General features: G+C 39.9%; 1 protein-coding gene across 4 annotated transcripts in view; it reads right to left on the bottom strand.

The window, feature by feature from the left end:
• Positions 1 to 2043: 2043 nt before the first annotated feature.
• Positions 2044 to 20636, bottom strand: part of LOC119559878 (transcription factor E2f1) — a 46609-nt gene continuing 28016 nt past the window's right edge. The window contains exons 1-6 of one of the 4 annotated variants that reach the window (XM_037873013.1): positions 15100 to 15233; positions 7258 to 8020; positions 6253 to 6987; positions 5036 to 5282; positions 3996 to 4850; positions 2044 to 2822 (exon numbers count right to left, since the gene is read on the bottom strand). In XM_037873013.1, the coding sequence (XP_037728941.1) occupies positions 2695 to 2822; positions 3996 to 4850; positions 5036 to 5282; positions 6253 to 6987; positions 7258 to 7710 (2418 nt within the window). In that variant the 5' untranslated portion in view covers positions 7711 to 8020; positions 15100 to 15233 and the 3' untranslated portion in view covers positions 2044 to 2694. Of the gene's footprint in view, positions 2823 to 3995; positions 4851 to 5035; positions 5283 to 6252; positions 6988 to 7257; positions 8021 to 14268; positions 15234 to 20636 lie in introns of those variants that run through there. The other 3 variants (XM_037873011.1, XM_037873014.1, XM_037873012.1) reach the window with 3 other exon arrangements.

Below are 20636 nucleotides of genomic sequence, written 5' to 3'. Positions count from 1 at the left end.
GTAGCATTAGTTGTTTAGATACTATAAGCATTTTAAATCTGGCTTTTTGTTTTTATTTCCCGCTAAACTAGCGGGTCTTTCCAAAAGTCGTAGAACAAACGTTTTCTATTTCAAGCTGCTTTATACACCCATAGGGTTTCCAAAACCCTAAAACTAAGATGGGATGCATACAAACCCACAAACAAAGGGACAAACATTTTCATTTTGGGAAGAAGAAGAAAATCTTGTTTTTTGAATTACTTTTGAACGGAACATCGGATTTCAACAAATGATGTGTCATTCGACGCGTATTCTCAGTAAAAATAAAACTAGCTAAACAGCCGGTTGCTTTTATCCCCAACGTATCCAGCAGTTCCAATTTTCAAAAATTTTACTATTACACTTTCACCGTCTTTTCTCCCAAACAAATCTAGATTTCAAAAGTCTTGGTATGCAATCTTCTTAGTTTTTGCAATACCTTTCGATTGGTGTATCACTCGTTGCGATCGGACCATAATTGCAGATTTTCAATTCTGCGGCTATATATAGTAGTTGTCTTCGCACGCTCTCTTGCGCGCTTCGCCACTACGTGTACTGCCGTCCACAGTGATTTTGTAATACAAGTATCAACCATAAACAAATTCAAAACGGTTGAAAATAATACAAAACAAAGCAAAACTAAATACAATTTGAACGCTAGCATGTGGAATGTTTCCAGCGCCAAACTAATATTTTATTGCTATTAGCCTAGTACTCAGATCGGCTAAGAGTTTCACTAGTCAAAAAATCGTATTCTTTGTAGTGTGACCGAAGTTTCTAAAGCTCACCCGCCATGCATGTGGCATGGTCTTACTGTCAAGCAGCTGGGCTTGTTGTCAAACGGAAATCAAATCAATTGGAGCAATTTAAAAAAAAGAGTCTGCTGGTGCACAAAGAAATTAAAATAAAAAATTAAGGCAATTGCTGTACTAGAACAGCTGTTTTTGTTTTTTTCACTGAAGATGGATCGTCAACGATAGGCAAAAAAAACTAAAAATTCCCAAAAACCAAAAACTATGTAAAAGAACAGGTTAAAGCCAATAGCCCCATAACTCCATCCTGTTGTAAACAGGATTTTATAGGGAATTAATAATGATTCATGTTTGTAGTTACATTTCATTTAAATTTAATGGCTCTTCAAAAAGTGCAAGCAGTCCACTGTTAGTCGGGTTTTAAAGTAATGGGGTTAACTCAACTCAAATACCATTTAACTGTCTATATATAAATACGAAAACAAACACCATGGAGATCGTCTATAGCCAGTAGTCATTTAATGCCATTTTTAGCAAAACTAGCAAAAATGTTGTAGTGGAATCCAGCTATTATTCGCACGGGGCAGCCTATTGAAGTGCCTGTGGGGGTTGAACGTCCTACGCTGCCGGGGTTGTAGATAGTAATCTTCAGATAAGGCGATTAAAATACACTAGAAATTTGGTTTTAAAACTTTTTTTATTTAAAGTTTTCTTTGTTTTTCTAATATTTAATTTTCTTTTTTTCATGTGTTTGTTTTTGGAAAGAAAGAAAAGTACCTAACAAAGTATTTTCTCTTATAAAAATTAAACATACATTATACAGAGGTTTCGGTTTTTTGTGGTTCTCCTTTTGTTTAAATTTTACAGTTGTATGATTTGCATTTGTCTGTTGCATTTATTGTTTAGTTAAATATATAACTTCTAGGCGAGAGTTTAAATAATTATTTATGTACTTGTAGTTGACTCTGTTAAGTTGTTGGTTGTTTGTTTTGTGGGATGATTTGGCTTCTATGAATAAACTGCTATTGGGCCCATGTGTGTGTTTATAGTTTAAATTTTATAACAATAACAAATTATTATACATAGTTATAGCTTTAATAATAGTAATTAAAAATCAATCGATAGATCCAAGCAAATGATACAAATGGCAGAGGACGATCTTGTTGCATGCGTAACTAAAACAGGTGAGTAGGGGATAGTGGGGGGATAGGTCGGGGGCCCAGGTGTTGTGTCCTCTTATCCTGCTCTGTTTGAATTTGAAATGTCTTCGATCTTTTTTACAATTTGAAATTGATTTTCTTTTTATTGTTTAATTTTATGTTGATTGGCTTTACAACTATTTTGTTTTCTAATTAAAAATTATGTGTGTGTTGGTATTATTTTACTAATTTACAGACAGTTCTAGCCCAAAAAAGTTGTTTGATAAGGGGGAAGTATTCGTTCGCTTTTTGTGTGTGTTACCCATTTCTTTTACATCGTATTCCTGATTCTCCTTTTGCTTCTTCTTTGTTTTGTGTTAAGGCTAAAATTGAAATTTGCTTATAAAATGTGGCTCTTCCTGCTACAACTTCTCCTTTTCTCTTGTGAGGCTGAGTTTTTGTAAAGTAGATTGTGTGTTTTCTTTTTTTTTCGCTTAAATTAGTTTGGGTTATAAATTTAAATGTATATATTTTTACGCTTAAAACTTTACACACAACTTAGTTTCATTAAGTTTTGCTGATTTGCTTTTTTTGTGTTTTGTTTTTGGATTTTTTGTTTGTTTGTAGTTTTTGCAATCAAATAATTTAATAATTTGTAATTTGCTGGTTTTTGTTTGTTTTTTTGTTGTGTTTTGCAATTTGTATATAATTTAAAATTATAAACACCCCCAGAATCCCAATTTTGTAGACATATGTGTGTGAGTGTGTTACGTGGACGTCGCCTCCTAGGGTACATAGCCATCCGATTCGAAGTCGAACAGCCGATCGATGCCCTCGTTCGCGTTCAGCGCATACGGATAGTCATTGTCGTCCGGCGGATTGATGGACACAAAGGCGATGCTGTTGCCGAAGTCTGTAAATAAAAATGCAACATGTTACTGGACATTCACCGAATATTTCTTAGAGTTTTGGGCATAACTATTGATGGCTTTACATTGGATTATTGTCGATCTTATTGCCGTGGACAAACATAGAGGAGGAGAGAGAGAGCTGATAGAGCGAGAGATGTTGTGGATGCATGTTTGAAATTCACGCCAGAGCTGAATCTCATGGTGCTACAGAATTTCAATTTCAAAATGAACAATTGGCCCTGGAGCGGTCAGTGTTGTCAGTGCAGACCCACGAGAATTCAGTTCCAAAATGAATTTGACACGAGGACGATTGCTGACGAGGCGGCGGGTTATATGTCGATATATATATATACATTTATGCACAATTATTAGATTTTTTTTTTGTATTATTAGTAAATGGTTAGCTTATTGATGTGAGCACAATGTGAGATTGAATGTTTTGGGTGGAACACCTGTTAAATTAATGGTAGGTGATTATAATTTTTCTTTTTATAGAGGATTGCCACAAAAATCACTCGGGTTTGAATTTCTCTTTAACTATTTTTTGGAAATTTGTAAAATAAATTTTGGTGGTAGTTTGCCTTTCCGCAGATTTCTGTGACACCCCTTATAGAACACAGCATAATGTATTGGTTTAAACTAGAAATTAAAATAAAATCAAATTGTCAATTTTGAACTGATTCTCGTTGGCCGAAAGGTTGCAATAACAAAATAAAAGGTGTTGGAAAAACATTAGAAATTTTGAAAAACGTTTTGGTTTAAAATCCCTTGATTTCGGGTTATGTTGCTGTGAGGATCTCACGCTCAGCAAGAACTCAGACTGTGATGCGGCTTTTGAATACACGCAGGTCACAGAGAAAGTTCTTGGCAAGTGCGCCTCATTCGGATCTAGATAAAGTCCCCTGCCAGATCCTCAATTAGTTGTTAGCTGCGGTTATATACATGGTGACAACAAAAAAACACAAGCAGATGCAAAATGATCATGGATGAATGAGCGGCGGGCGAATGCAAGCATGATCAGATTTAAATTGTTTATAGTATTGACCACTACAATATAAGATGTTAGAAGAAATTACACAAATTATGGGAAATCAATTAAGTAACTGTGTTTCTTTCAAATATTATTTTGACCGCCCGGGAGAAGAGGACAACCCAAGGTGGCCACAAATACTTACAGTCCTCCGAGCCAAAGTCGTACAGGAACGGTTCGAGGCCCTGGAGCGTTGTGTTGCTGCTGTTGCTGTTGGCATCGCAGTCGGCAACGCTGGGCGGCAGGCTGTGGCGGTCATGGCAGAACTGCTGATGGGGATCAGCGTTGGCGCCAGCGCCAGCGATGCTGCCATAGCCGCCGTCAACGCCGCTGCTGCTGTTGTTGCTGTCCGCGACGGCAGCGAATTGCATTTGAAGCGAGCTTATCGCCGACGATTGGGTTGCTGCGGCCGTTCGCGACGTTGCTGATGCCGCTGCCGCTGCTGCTGCTGCTACAGATGTTGTGGTTGCGTCTTCCATTGCACAATTATACATGGGCACATCGCTGCGTCGCTGACTGCTGCCGTAGCCTATTGTGGGTGGTTGGGATTGGCTGTTGCTGTTGCTGCTGCTGTGGTTGCTATGATTGCTGTGGTTGCTGTTGCTGCTGTTATGACTATTAAGCGTAGTGGTTGCTGCTGTTGCGCTGCCTGCGGCAATTGCTGCGGCTGCTGCCGCCCGACGACGCTTTGTTGGCGTTGGGGGCGAGGATTCGGTTAAGCTGCTAAACAGCTCCTGGATGGAGGTCTGCTGGTGCTGGTGCTGCTGGAACTGATGGCTGCGGACCACCGGATTCGTTAGTGTCGGCACCAGCTGACTCAGCTCCGTGTCCACATCGTCCTCCTCCGGCTGCTGCAGCATCTGTTGCTGCTGCTGCTGGTTCAGATTATGATGCTGGGCCATCGCAATATCACAAATGTTATTATATTCAGGCTGGGACTGCTTGGCGGCTTCCTCGATCGATTTGCTGAGGTTGCGGGCCGAGCGGTAGGGCGTTTGAACTGCAATGAAAAGCAGAAGAAGTTAATAACTAATACTAACAAGATATAGTTAAAAGTAACATATTCGAGAAAACTATTATATTGATTTCTGTATAATATAGTATGGTACACAATGTTGCCCAGATTTATATTTAACCCGAAAATAGTTCTTCAAAGCTGTTCCGTCTAGTTCGCATATTACTCACCAAATCCCTTGGTGCTTAGGGCATCGATATTGTTGAAGAGCGGATCGTTCAGCCGCTGGTTGGTCAGCGGATGCAGTCGGGTGGAGGTGGCCGTCCGCACGCATCCGGCTCCGGGTGCTCCAACGTATCCGGCGCCCGCCGCAATCGGCGAGTTCTCCGGCGAGGTGTCATGGCAGAGGAAGACGTTGATCTCCCCGCTGTTTTCCGCCTTCACGTAAATCTCGCGCGGCAATTTTGTGTTGGGCAGCTGGACAAAAAAAACCAGAACAAGAACGAAACCCGATTATTAGCCAAATTTCAGATGGATGTATATACCATAATTAAATACAGATAAATGGCAAACGGGAAAGGGAAACTAACTTTCAAGTTGGAGGGGGAGCGGTAGAAATTTTTAAGCGGTCGCCGACCGCTCGGCAGCAAAAGAGAAACACAAATGAAGCGAGCCTGAGAATGAACAGCATTTTTTGCCGCTCGCGTATTTTTAGAAATGATATTTTGCTTTTGCCGTTTTGGCCCCCCGTCGCCTTCTTTTATTTTATTTTTTATAGCTTCCCTTTTGCGTTGTTGTTATTTTGGCAATCGGTTATTGGCGTTGCCAGAGGGCTTGAAAAGAATTCACATACTTAAATCATGATTTGAAAATCTCTTGGGCACAGGTTTTTCCTTTTACCAAAAAAAAAAACCAATTTAGAGTTCATTTAACAGTTCAAGGCGAGCGGAAACATCAAGAGCTGATATATTTTTATAAATAGTGTGGCATCTAGTACCGAGGAGAACCGAGCGGCAACAGCGACGATTGGAAAACTTTGTTGGACGAGGCCAGAAATTTACTTGATATCAAAAAGAAGGTGGCCCGGAGGGGCGGGATTCCATTTCGCCTGTCGTGTCTGCCGCTGCGATGGCCTTCTATAAATAAGCGCCACGTTTAATGGCATGCAGACGCTAAGAAGAAGCACCGCCGACTAGGAAAAAGCGAGCAAAAGCTAGGAAAAGCTCTGACGTAGACACGCGTATATAGGAACTGCACAGAGATATGTATGAGCCTTTGGTACAGAAATAAAAGATGGGGATATCGACTGTTTCCGATTGAGAGAATGAGTCAAAACGTATTACCGTTGCGTAGCTATTTAAAAACTAAATAATAGTGAATACATTCACCAGTGAGCAATCATCTGCATTTGTATGACTTCCAAAAATTCCCCTAATCTACTACTCACCACGAGCTTGGCCTCTGGCGGCGCTTTAATAACGATGACGATCTGATCTTTGAACAGATCCACGTTGAGCAGGTCATTCTGCGTAACGTAGGCCTTGCCACCGGTGTTCTCCACCTCCTTCGAGATCTCGGTCAGGTTTCCGCGCATCTGGTCGATGGCCATGTTCAGCTCGTTCTCCTGCTGCTCCAGCCGCTGCGACTCCGCCTCGATGCGCCGTGATCGCTCCTGGCTGACCATCGACTGCCCGCAGCGCCACTGGATGTTGTTCTTCGACTTCTTCTCCAGAATGTTGATGCCCTCGAGGACATTGGTGATGTCGTAGATGCGTCGCTTCTGAACTCGCAACCGAGTGGAGGCCTCGTTCAGATCCACAACGCCATCCGGCGACTCCTGCAGCAGGTCCACAAACTTTTTGGTCAGTATGCCCAGCGAGGTGTCCGCCCGATTGCGATCCCCGCTCGATGAACTGCTGGCCACCGAAGCGGCCAACTGCTGCTGGGGCGTCGACAGGGCGAATGGGTGATGCGAAGCCGGCTTGGCCACCCCCGCCACCACATCCTCGTCCAGCTCGGCATCCGCGTCGTGGTGGAGCTGATGGTGGCTGTGCCGCAGCTGCTGGGGCGTGCTGCTGGCCACATGCTTCTGGTAGCCCACCGTCTGATGGTGAGTGCTCTGCTTGGCCTGCTTCTTCGGGTGTATCTCGTCGCTGACGGCGTGCGGCCGGCGTTTGACCTGCTAAGGAGGGGTTCCAAAATTAATATTAAATAAAATAATAATTATGTTGTCAAAGTTAATGAAAAAACATACATGAAATGAAGCAATATCGAGTTGATTTGAGTATTTAAATGAAACAAACTTAAAACGCGAATTCTTCAGACCAAGAGGAATCTTACTTTTGTACTATCTTAAGATCTTAATCACCATAATATTGCTTTAGATTGTGATAGATTTAATGCTTAATTCAATATATGTTTTTTTTTAAGTTTTACTATGTGCGCCACTCACCTTGTAGTAATTTGTGATATCGTTGGACTTGCCGGTCGCCTTGCGCTGCTGCTGATGCTGGTGGTGCTGCTGCGCCTGGCCCGCTGTTGCTGCCGCTGCTGTTGCCACTGCCCCCGCGCCGTGACCCTTGTCCAGACTGATGTAGACATGGTCCCGCAGATGGGCCGCCACGCCGCTGTTGCTGTTGCTGTCGCTGCTGCTCAGGCCGTGGTCGTAGTCCAGATCGAGGGCCTCGTTCTTGATCACAATGTTGTTGTTGTTATTGTTGATGTTGGTGGTGCCGCCGTGCAGATCGTAGTTGAGTCTGCGGGCCACCATCGTGTGGCCAGTTGCCCCGCCCGCGCCATAGTGCTGCTGCTGGTGTCGCTGGGTGTTGCTGGTGGAGTTGTTGCTGTTGCTGCTGCTGTTGTTGCTGTTGTTGATGGAGGCAACATTCACAAAGAACTTGGACATTTCGCTGCCGGTTCTTCGTGATTCTTTGGCGATTCTCCGCCTCACTCTCTCCCTCTCTCTCTGTCGCTCTCTGTCTTCTGTCTATATATCTTCTATATATAGTATTCTGTTAAGTTCGCCTCAGTCGGCAATCGCTGGCATTATATTGTAGCATACTTTTAAGCACTGCCTTCGAAAAGTTGCCACCCAGTCGGAATTTCCAGCTCTCGTGTCGGTTTACTTATTGTACTGCCTGTGTATCGCTCTCGTTCTCTTTCTCTCTCGTTTTCTGCGCTTATCAACTAAATTAGCACCTAAGGATTCTTCACATCTGCAAAAGAACAAACAAAGAATAGATAAGGTTAAATATTGTGTGTTTGTGTGTGAGTGATTTTTATTGGGGACTATTTATAGCTGGTTTGACCTGCTTTCTCGACATTTTATGCATTTGGCACATTAAACTTTTGATCTGTCTCCCATTTTTTCCAGTCGGGCGCAACAACAAATTAAAATGCGCAACCGACAAGCGAACGAACGAGTGTATGTGGAAATGCAAATAAATGCGAATCGAAAGGCAATGGCGAAAGAAAACAATTTCACGTCTATAATAAAAGAGCATGGAAAAAGAAAAAACAGGTAAATAACGAGAGAGACTCTGCGACTACCATGTATTACCCGGCTTTTTTTATGGCCAAACTAGACCAGTTGGAAACGCGTTAATGCAACAACTGTGATAACAGACAGCGAATTTAGACCCATAAATGGCCATCGGCTGATAAGCTTCAGAAAACTCAAGTTAAGAGTGATTTTGAGGGTCATGATTTGTAACAGAATCCTTTAATCAATCAATTAATTTATAATTCAACAGCTTTGTTTTTAAAATCCGGAAGTACGCTGGTTTAATAGGTCAGCAAAAAATATAAACTTAATACTATAATTATAAGAAATATAAATTTGATTAATTGCCATCCTAATTCCTTTTTCTGTAACGTATGTTTTTTATCGTTTGATAAAAGCGTAAAACATGCAGACATGAAACCAGATGATAAGCAGAAATCTAAAAAACAGGAACTAAAAAAATAAAAAAAAAATGGTTAAACAAAAAATGCCAAGCTCAAAAGAACCGGATTCGAGTGTTAGGCGAAGGGAAAAGGGGAAACCGTCCGCTCTGAAGCATGCCGAAACTATTTCTGAACTCAAGAAGAAGACTTGCTGAGTTCGCGCACAAAATGTCAATAAACTCGGCATAAAATATTAAACAATCAATATGTGTGCAAGAATCAGAAGGCAAAGGCAACAAACGCAAAAGAGAAGGCACAAGATAGAAACCAGAAAAACCATCAGGTAAAGAAGAAAATAACGTTATTGCCGCGGTCGGCTTTAACCGCTTTTGGCAAAATAAGAGCCACGGCCAGTCTACACAGTAGAAACACTGGAAATAAGCCATAAAATGGTCATTAATTCAGTTTTAATCACAGTAAATAGTAAAGACGCATCTAATAACCAAGTTTTTGTATGATAACAACCATATTCTGCAAGGTTGTCATAGTTCTATGCGCAAATCAATGGTATATTGCCTATTTCCACTGGAAACTAGTCATGTATTTGTCATATATTCAGTTCTTATCACATCTAACAACCCAGTTCTCCTATGATAACAACAATATTTCACAAGAATGCAAGAGCTCCATAAGAAAACTAATATATATCATATATTTTTATACACCATAATTTTTTCCAGTGCCTCTACCTGTCACCTCTTCCTCCACAAACCCGACTTTAAGTTCATTAGAGGAATTCTGGCCCCATTCGCAGCTAAAGTGAGCATGAATGGAAGACGACAACAACAAATTAAGAAGCTCAAATGAGCGTAAAAATAAAAACAACCACAACAGGCAGGTAAAAATGGCAATTAGCGCTGCTCGGCCTGCATGCAATGTTAATTTGCATAACAGAAACTGTTAACTAAACAGCCAACGGTTCTGAGAGTTAAGCGAAAAAGAAAAATAGAAAAAACGAACGAAACAACAAACACAAACAACTCGACTAGCTGATAATTATTCTAAAAGTGGCAAGAAAACCCCGAAGAATGATAGCGCAAATGAGTGCCTCCAAAGTAAAATGAACCAGAAACCGCTAAAATTTCGCACGGAATTTGCTGAAATGTGCAAGAAATTGGAATGGCAAACGCGCCAGGTAGACAAACCGCTGAAATTGGCATTGCACAGTGCCCTTGGAGTTCTGAAATTCCCTTTCAAATTTCACCTGCTCGAAGGTAACAAAATCTGGTAGCTGATAATCCCTGATTGATATATTGCATCATTCGATTAAAGTAGCTAAAATGTGATATTGTATAAGAGCTTCAAATTGAATGGGTCAATTAAAAGTATAATGACGTGGCTTTAAATACCCATTAACCCTTTTAATAGCGAAAATAAAATGTATTTTTAAGCACAAAACATTTTATAAATTACTTATAATATAAAAAATAAATATAAATAATATTTTATGTTCCAGATCTTTAAATCTCTCCATCTCTGTTCCACTAAACTGCAGTCGCGTTGGCGGCAACTCAATTCCCCTGTCTTCGCAACCTTTTCTACATTAGCCAAAAGCTTTGCAGTGATTCTTCGAGCGTGTGCTAATGTGTTGGTGTGTGTTTGAGCTAAAAAAAAACGGTATCTGCTTACAGACGAACGAGCCCAGGTAATTCAACTCCCATACATGGAAATCGTATACTCTCTCTCTCTTTCTCCCTCCAAAAGAAATGCTAAAATCATGTGGGCCAGACAAAAGGCGGATGACGAAAGGTGGGAGAGCGAGGGGCAGGGGGAAAGGGTAGCGAAAAAACCAGGTAGGTCTCGCCGATTGAAATTTCCAATTTAAATTTCTTTTGATCGGCACGCAAAATGCGAACAAGTAGCTGGAAATATTTTGCATCTAAAATTACAGAGACGTATAAAGTTACCCAAACAACAAAATTTAGCAAGAAAAGTAACGGGGAAGGGGGTTTGCAAGCCTTGAGATCATTCAAAAAAGTGCAGAAAAAATCAACACGTATTTTTAAAGCATTTTTAGGTCTTTAAAGTACCTAATAAAATTGTATAATATGATGGCTTTTGGGACCTTTATATTACAGCAAAGTCGTTAAATTTAATTGCTACACAGGGGTTATGAAGGGAGCACCTGCCTAACTTATAAACGAATCGCTTTTTTATATAATAAATACACTTTCTTTTAAATAATAATTCCTATATAATAATCTTATATTGGTTCTACATTATAGGCTCACAAACATATAGTTAAGCCCCCTACAGGTTGTTCAAGTACTGGCCCCTCCAAAGCCCAAAAAACAAATAAGTATATTGAAGATAATGTATCTGTATCTGCATTATAACAACTTCTAAGTGCACTTGTCAGTCATCTCTGCATACATTTTATCTAACAGCAGAAGGCGAAGCACAAGGCGAAGCAAACAGAGGGAAATAACATTATGCAAACAGGGAAATGAACATGAAAATACGAAGCGGCGAATGGAAAATCGTGGAAAATGTGGCCTACACGGCAAATAAATAACAAGTTTTCTTTTTATTTTTTTATTTTTTCCTCTCCCTCTCCCCCTCTCTTTCTCCATTCAATTTCAATCAACATTGGCGCAACAGAGCGGAGCAACAATAAAAACTAGAATAGCTTTTCTTTTGGTTCTCATTGAGAGTCGCGTACAAATTGTATGACTGATAAAGGAAAAGGCTGGAAAATAAAACGTACACATTATGTAGGGGCCAAGTAAATAATTCCGCTGGGGGTTGTCAGTGGGTGGGGAGGAGGGCGGAGGGAGAGGGGGAGTGGGAGAGGCAGCCAAGCGACTCAAGGCACGCAATGCGACTTTTGATAGCGCTGCCACCTCTCTCTTTCCCATTCCCTCGCTCCCTCCGTACGTTCGCCGTGTTAATTTCAAATTAGTAAAGGTGGAGAAAAGGTGCTCAAAGAAAGGGGGGTCCTAACTTTTTATAACTGAAATCAAATTCAATTAATTTACACATTTTATTGTTCTCTTAACATCATTACTACTGCTTGCCTTTAATTATGGTATAAATAAAATAATAGCCAAATTGATATCGGCAACATGCACTTCCTGCTCTAATCCCTAATCGAATGCACTTAATTGCCAGCATTAAATTTGCAAACATAACTGTATTCCTCGAGCACGCCAATTTACCGCTATTAATTATGAAGCCCATGCATTTACATGGTTATTAATTATGCATTTTGTTGTTTATGCAGACGCACACACACACACAGAGAGGGCCAAGCATATGCAAACATACATACATACACCCACACGAAAGCTAATAAAAAGTTTCGCTTTCTTTTTGCACATCATTTTGCATGCGCAGTAGAAAAGCAGGGACAAGTGAATCAAATACAAATAAACAAGGTGCGAGTGTGAGTGTGCAAGGTGTTAAGCAACAACAATTGCAATTGAGTAAAAAAAAGGTGAAGCAAAAGGCAAAACAAGAGGAAGAACACAAATTTTGTGTATTAAGCGGCAGATGAGAGAGATAGAGAGAGTCGGTAAGTGTGTGTGTGGGATGCTGCGGGGAATAGAGAGAGGGAGAGAGAGAGCGGGAGAGTAAAAGCCGGCCTGAATCCGAACAACAGCTGTTACCACAGACACAATCCACAGGGAACATCTCTCTTGTTGTTGTTGTTGTGGGCTGAGAAAAAAAAACGTCCACATGGTTGGTTTTTTTTCTCTAGCCGGTTTTATTTTCTCTATTAACTTTATTTCATTTAGTCAATTATACTTTGTTTTTTTGGATCAAATTAGCCGTAAGTTAATTTGCACAAATACGGAAACAACATTGAATACTATTACACTGCTACAAAGCCTCGCCTTGGTTTTCCCCACTTTTTCTCGCTTGAGAAAGCCAAAAATAATTGCCAACTGGCCGAGAAAAAGAGAATGAGCGAAAGAGAAGGCAGCTTTATCCAGGGAGAGGCGCACAAAATGCGTCGCAAAATATTTCGCCCACTGAAAATTGCAAACAAAAAGGAAAACCGGGAAAGGGAAAAGTTTTCGTGTGGGTGTGGAAATTCAATGCCGGCAACGCCGAGAAGAATTTCGGGGGAGTCCCCCGCGCAATTCTACACCAAACACATAATGTACAAAACTCCATTTCGCCTGGCCACTCAAACGATGACGCATTTAGGGCCAATCGAACATTGTGTGCTCAAAAGCCTGATAACAGAGGCCATATATAATGTACCCAAGTACATACTCTATATAATGTGCTGTTGTCAGGAACATGCACAGATTAAAGAGGAAAACTGTTGATACAAGTTCATTTAATGGTTAAAAGTAACAGCCAATTATAGTGCTTCATTCAGTGGCGGATCCACGGGGGGAAATTTCCCCCCCCTTGGAACCATAGAACCTGAAAATTTTACTTGTTTGCTAGAAAAATATTCTCTGCAAATATTCTCTGTAACCACTTTGTTTACCTAAAAATTGGGATGGATAATTTTTGTTTTATAATTTGTACTGTATTTCTCTCGCAATAATAAGTTTGAACCCCAAATCGAAGAATAAGTTCAATTTCCCCCCCCAAGAATCGTCTCTGGATCCGCCACTGCTTCATTAAATATTAAATAACACCAAAATAAGTCTAATAATCTGGTTAATATACAAAAAAGCTCTATTAAAGAACACTTAAAGCTCCATCGTTACTAAATATCACCTCAAGTTGAGTTATAACATACAGAACTGCAGATCTCTGAGATAAAAGTAATATTATTAAATCCAATGTAATGCTTAGATATAAGGTTTATTGTACTTTGGAGTAAAACGAGGCTGAAGTTAGGTTTCTTAGGGGCCGGAACTGAAGACTATTAAAAATACCTATAAATCACCTTGTAAAAATGTTACGATTACAGCGGTAATGTTCAGGTAATTTACATATGTACATGGAAAAGGCATTAAAAGATATACATAAGAAATTATAGTCTTGCTGATCCACAACTCAAATTTTTAACTTAGTCTGCTTTAATATAGAAATATTTTTTTTTATGGTAATCTTCAAAGTGAGTAAGAAGTTTTTTTTTATTTCGCTGACATTCATATTATTTTTATTTTACTTTATAAAAAGTACTCTTTTAATCATCAACTCTTTTTTAAGACCCAGGCACAGCAAATATTTTAAAAAACTTCCAATTTTTTCCCACATAGCACATCATACACTCAAAAAAAACCACGCGTTCTGTAAATCATGGGTTACCTCCGCTGATGTCTTAAGATCTAATAAAAATGTTAATCTGGGGGCGCCATAAAGAAATTGCCGCCGACTTTGGGCAAACACAAAATAAAACTCACTGATGGACAACGGATTTTTGAATCGTTATCTCTAAAAACTGGAGCATGGGGTATTGAATGAGTGAATGAATGACTACTATTCACCTAATCAGTTTTGGAGGTTATTAGGGGGGCTTTGGGCCAACCTCAAAAGTGAATGATTAATTGATCATCGGCGAGGTGGAAAACTCCCCTGGTTTTTTTTCGTTTCTTGTTGGAATACGCACCTAAAAATTGGAATTCTTGTCGCCTTTCTTTTACTTGCTTTCTATATATCACACGCAACAACAACAAATTGCTCTGCTTCTTCTCCTTTTCTCCACCGCTGCCCTGTTCTGCTTCTTCTTGCTCTTTGAATATCACACACGTTTCATATTTGCAAATTTTTTCATTTTTTGCGGGTGTTTTGCCTTTTCTTTCGGTTACTTTTTGTGTTCCACGTATTATATACTGCTGCTTCTTCCTCTTTTGACTCAGTCCGTGGGTGTGTGTGTGTGTTGGTGTGTGTGGGAACTTTTAACTTTACTACGCGACGTTTTCGTTTCTCTTCTATATTCTCTATATATTCTACGATTCTGTGCGTGACGTCAGCAGTTCGAGCATTTGTTGTAGATATCACATAATTGTTACACGCGCGCACTTTTTTTCGTTGGCGGATTTGCTGTTGGAGCTTTTACTTGCAGTTGCAGTTGCAGTCTTTAGCTTGGCGGCTTTTCTTTTCTCGGCTTGCCCTCAGTTTTCCATTTTCACATTTTTGCGGACTGGCGACGAAAAGCGAACTGAACTTCTTGGGACACAAAACGAGTGTAGTGTGTGTGTTGTGCCGTGTCTTTTTTGGAGTAGCCGTCGCCTCGCCGGCAAAAACGCAATCCACACGCGGAGAAAGAGAATCGCTGAGAGACAACACACCAGAGAGAGAGAGGGAGAGAGCGAGCGAGGGAGTCGCCTTACGTCAGGCAGAGAAAACGTAAGCCGCGACGTAATGGCACACTTAATATTCATACATAACTAAGAACTTGCGCTTATTGCCGTGTTAAACTACAATTAATTATTTATACCTCAGTCTTTCACTCTTTTCAGTTATTCTAGCGGACTTTTCTTTCGATTAACGTGCTTTCGGTTCGCACATGTGTGCGTGGGGGCGGCAGCGGCAACAGCAGCGACGTCACGTCATGACCGCCAACGAGCGAAATGGCGGCGATTTGGGTGCCGTTGGCGCTTTACCCCCGGTCTTTCGCTCGAAATGTTAAGATACAGCGAATAACAGCGGCAGAGCGGCCACAGAGCCACAAAGCCAAGGCTGTCTCTCTTGTGGCGGCGAATTCGCGGCGTCAGCAGCTGAGCGCTGGCTACACGGGGAGCGAGAGAGAGCGGTAGAGTGGAACGTGGGTTTGAGTGGAGAAAAACTGATCAAACACCGATACGATATTACTGTGGGTTATCAAATCAAAAGTTAACGAATATATTGTTATATTTTTATGTAGCAAGCTGATTTACATATAAGTAAAACAATATCGAATTCCCTGCTAACGAATTTTAGTATTTTATAGTTCATACTTATATTACTCTTTAAAATAAGGGTACAATAAAACAGTTTCTTATATAATTTTTTAAAAGATTTAAAGTATAAAAATATTTTAAATTCCTAAATTTTTAATATAAACAAAACCTTTTAAAATAGATGACATGTTTATCAACATAACTCCTAAGCAGGAAAACCGTTAAAAGGTTAAATAGATAAACCGAAACACCTTTATTTAGATGATATGGAGTTCTTATTTCATATTTTGCTGTTTCGCTATAGCAAGCTTTTTACTTTCCATAATTTTGTACAACCCCTTAAAATTTTTACCATTTTTCCGTTTCCATAAAACTGAAGCTTGAAAATGAGAAAACCCTGCTAATTGCAGCGAATTAGCGGCATCAGCTGAGAAAGAGAGAAAGAGTGTGAGAAAGAGGGGGGCGGAAAGCGAAAGCGCGAGAGAGTGGAACTCGAGTGGCGCTTCTTCTTCCTTTTCCCATGTGGCATGTGGAAGCCAGACTCGAATGTTCGGCGAGAGCGGCTTCTGCTCTTGGCCCCATCCCCTTTCGCTCTCTTTCGCTTGCCGGCTACAAATCGGCTAAAAATCGCTCAGACGGAAGTGGCCGACGTCGCTGTTACCGCACCCACATCGGCAGAGGCGGTGGCAGAGACCCCCTTGCCGTAGCTTCCCCTTCCCCATCCCCCTCCCCCCTCTGCCACCCTCATCTCCTTTATCTTTATCAGTTGTGTGCCAAGTTGTGTTGCATTGCATTGCAGTGACGACATTGTTTTAGTTGCAACAGCACCCCAGCGTTGCCGATTTTCAGACCCCATCAAGGGGGTCATTTTTTTAGGCCGGAAATTGCCTTTAAATGGATCTATAACATATTGCGACATTACCTGAACCCAGTTTATTCATTACTATGCAGTACCTATTATTTACTACTATCTGTAGGTAAACTTATTCGCTTAGTTTTTAAATTATTATGAGGTATAGATATGAAAGAACTTAGTTATAAGAGTAAATAACAAACTAATTGATCCATCACATCGCCATTATATAGCTATCATATGGACCTTTAACACATTTCGACATCACCTGAACTCTGTTTACTCATTAATATGCTTAACCCTCGATTTACTGTTATCTCTAAACTTATTCGGTTATTTATTTATATAATGAGAGGTACATATATGAAACTGCTTAGTTTTAAAAGGAAGTAACCAATTAATGGGTGTATCACCTTTTATTGCAATATCTTTCTTTACTTTATACAGTTCTATCAAATCACCTTTCTTAACAGTTCTTTGTGAATTCTAGAGTTAACCTATTTATTTTGCTGACCTGATTAAAGAAACTTGTCAAAATATTTAACATTCTATTCTTCTGTTGTTTGTTATTCTCCAGACGTTGGTAAACTACTATAAAGCTAAAACATTTTTGGAGTTACCAAACAAATATTCAGAACTGCTCTATTAAAATCAAGCAAACGTTGACCTTTTTTATTTTTAACAGCAATCTGTTTAAATATTTACAGCTCATGCTCGCTTCTATTTTCATTCCTGGCTTTGTATGCACAAATGTATCTCTAAAATCTGTACAACTTGTCAGGCGATCTTCGCAGTCTTTCCCATAGCCACAAACTGAGAAACATCACCCCACAAGAGCGCAAAAATGTAATCTCCTTTCCAGTTTTCGATTTCTATTAATTTTTTAGGCAGTTTTTTGGGATCCGTTTTTTTTTCGAGTCCTCGAAGCTGTGTTATCCTTTGGGTTTTTTGGCTGGGGAGGCGAGGAGACTGACAAATCCGTGAGTGTGATTTTTTTCGCATTTCCCATAAACCAGACCACCAGACAACAAGAAGAAGAGGAGGGAGAATCACCCCTCGCAGCCGCAAAAAGAGAGGAACTTTGGCCCCTGGCACCCCCTCCAGTTTTCTCTGCATATGCTATGCAATTAGAGTATCTCTATGCTTCATTTTTTTTTCCAACCATTTTTTCCTCAAGATGTTTTTTCCTTGCCTTATAGAAGAGAGCGAACGGGAACTTCCCACGATCCTTGGGTGGACTTTTGTACTTTGGAAGACATTTTATGTGCGCAGTGTCATAAATACTTTTAATTAACTGGAAATGCGTGTGCGAGTGCCTGGCTCTGTTTCTTGTTCTTTATATTTGTTCGTTGTTCGTGAGTATCTGTGTATCCGTTTTCTGCCCATTCCAGAACCCAAAAGCGGGGCGTGAGTTTCCAGAGGCGTATTTACCATAATTTGCTTGATTTTTTCCCGTATGTCATATCATAAACATTTACGGGTGGGCAAAGGGAAACGGGAGAGGGGGTGGCATAGATATACGCTCAACACAAGCGCTGCGCATATATTTGAGCAGATGTTTTTCCTTTTGGGCTTAGATCAATGAACTCATTGCCAAAAATTCAGCTTAGACACTTGCGACATTTTTGCAATTTTAGAGGGAGTAACAGGGGCGTTAATATTATGGTGTTTTATGGGGGTATAATAAAAAGAAAATAACAATTTTAGGTATTATAAATATTATTGTTTTTTGCTTCAGTATATCATTTTAGTTTTACCTTTCGAGAAGTTTATTGAACTATGAATAATATAACTGCATGTTTTATTGTCTTCTATATTTTGCCAACCTACTACTAAGTACTTAAACAAAATCTTTCCCTTTAACAATCTACTGTGCTCTTAATTTAAAAGATATGAGTATACAATTTTCTAAAGACCACTAGTTTTATTTGTTTTCACCATACAGCAAAAATAAACCAAATCGGTTAGATCATTAACTTTCCCTGAAAAGCATGCTACACTTTATTTTACTTTCGGTACTCATAAGGAAATATAAAGTCTGAGTTTACTAAATTACTAACCGGTAATTTAGTTTAAAAAAAAACCTCTTTTTTTTAATTCAAATTATTTGGCAATCTCTCTCCTTATAATTCGATTTTGAGCATAAACCTATTACATATTTTTTCTGGGTGATATACGAAAAGTCTGTGACTTGCCCCCCTCGACCATTTATCCTATTGGTTAATTTCCAACCCAGACGCATTTGGCCGGCAGCGTTTCGAGTCTGAGAGCCCGAAGGAACTGCGTCAGGCATTCATCAGGCTCCTCGTCAACCTCGTCATCGCATCGCTCCCCTTTCATCCTTCATCCTTTTCGCCCTGCAATTCCTTCCTCATCAACGTCATCGCAGCCAACCCCTTTGCCTCTAGTGGGGTGCAAATATCGTATATAGTACCAGGGCGTATCCCCCACCACCACCTCCTTTTGCCCCCGAAGAGCCAGACATATGGGAAATGAAAGAGAGTGGTCGACGGAGGGGGTTGCCGGCAAGAAGAGGAAACCACGACGCCGGCATGGAATGCAATCAGCAGAAAACTACTTGAGAATCTCAAGCCACGGCGCGATATTCAAATTTGAAAATAAAAGTGAAACAAAAAGGGGGAGGAGTGCGGGGTGGACGGGTGGCCAGGGAGGTAGGTGGAACGAGACGACTGTTGAAGTTGACGTCGACGTCGCCGCCTGTTTGACAGAATGTCAGTCAGAGTTTTAGAGCCATGGGGTGGAGTTTTCCATTCAGAGGCAGCAGCTTTTAAAGTGCACTTGGAGAACCAAAAGTCCTTCGCTTTCAGAACGAGAATAAAATGTTGAATGTTATATTTTCCGGTACTTATATATAACATCTATTGTTTGTAGTATACTGGTAAGGTGCTATACATATGTTTGAAATTGTTTATGTTTTGAAGATGATATATTATTAAAAATCAAGCTTAGTTTGACTAAAAAATTAAAATAAAAGTTTTCTGACATATTTTATCTTAAGGTTTTAATATTTCCTAAAACAAGACCTTCTTCTTAATATTTGGTAATATATTTTAACCATAAATTGTATATGACATGCTAGTGATAATTCCTAGAACAAAAGCTTTGTTAATGTTTTTAAATGTAATTTGTTTAAATTTATGTTCTAAATGTATGTATATTTTTTGCAATGTAAGGCTTCTTACGTTTTCTTTTTCCCCACCCGTTTGACTGCAAGGAACATTTATTGAACATCTTGCGGCACATCCTGGAGATTTTCCACGAAATTGATTGTGTCGTTGCAGAGAAGTTCCTTCGCCACTTGAGTTTTCCTAGACGTCAGCACCTTACCCTCTCTTTCATTCCCAGTTCGAACTGGTTTAAATTTTTCACCAGCAACGTTTTCTTTACTACTACTACTTTACACAAATTAAAAATTAATTTGATTTTAGTGGTAATCATTTTTACAGACATTACGTTTAGGCAATAAACACCATTTAAGTGGAAAATTCTCGATTGAGCCGACTATGAGTCAGTGGAAAGATATAGGGAAAATTAAGAAATCTTTTAAAAATGGATCTCATACTTATAAGTCTAAAAGGTCAAATTTGACCTCTTTACTTTTATTATGGTCGCTAAATAATCTGCTTAGTTTAAGCACAAAACCTTCAATTACCTGGTAAACCAAATAATGACTTACAAATTTTCTTTTCCATAAATATACCCTCTATCTGTTGACTCTATTCATACATATGTCCACGAATATTGAATGTTAGGCGGCTAGGAAAACTACAAAAAGCAAAAACAATGACTACGAATTACGAATCACATTGCTCAACGATCGACATTGAGACGTGCGACCCCACCGGATCCCCACCCCACATCCCCCTCCAACACTATCTCAACTGAGGCCCCATGTGTGGGAAAGAGAGAAATACCTAAAGTGGACTACCTGTCCGCCCTAACTGTGAGTACGATTACTCAACAAACTCACAGATACTCTGCAAACGTACACATTGTGTTACCGACTTATATGGTTAGACAGTCTCGGTTTTCGGTTATGGGTTTTGAGTTTGGTCTCGGCTTTAGCTGTTTTCGATTCTACCGAATCACGTTCAATGAACTTCCCTCTCTCTTGATGTCTATCTATAAAACGTTCTCTAGGCCACAAGATTGCTACCAACAGAATGGAATTCCTATTTATGTTTAATTATACATTTACATGTAAGTGGAAACACCAACAAA

Source organism: Drosophila subpulchrella, unplaced genomic scaffold (assembly GCF_014743375.2).
Source record: "Drosophila subpulchrella strain 33 F10 #4 breed RU33 unplaced genomic scaffold, RU_Dsub_v1.1 Primary Assembly Seq354, whole genome shotgun sequence".
Classification (NCBI taxonomy): Eukaryota; Metazoa; Arthropoda; class Insecta; order Diptera; family Drosophilidae; genus Drosophila; species Drosophila subpulchrella.
This window is presented reverse-complemented; position numbering and strand designations above follow the sequence as displayed.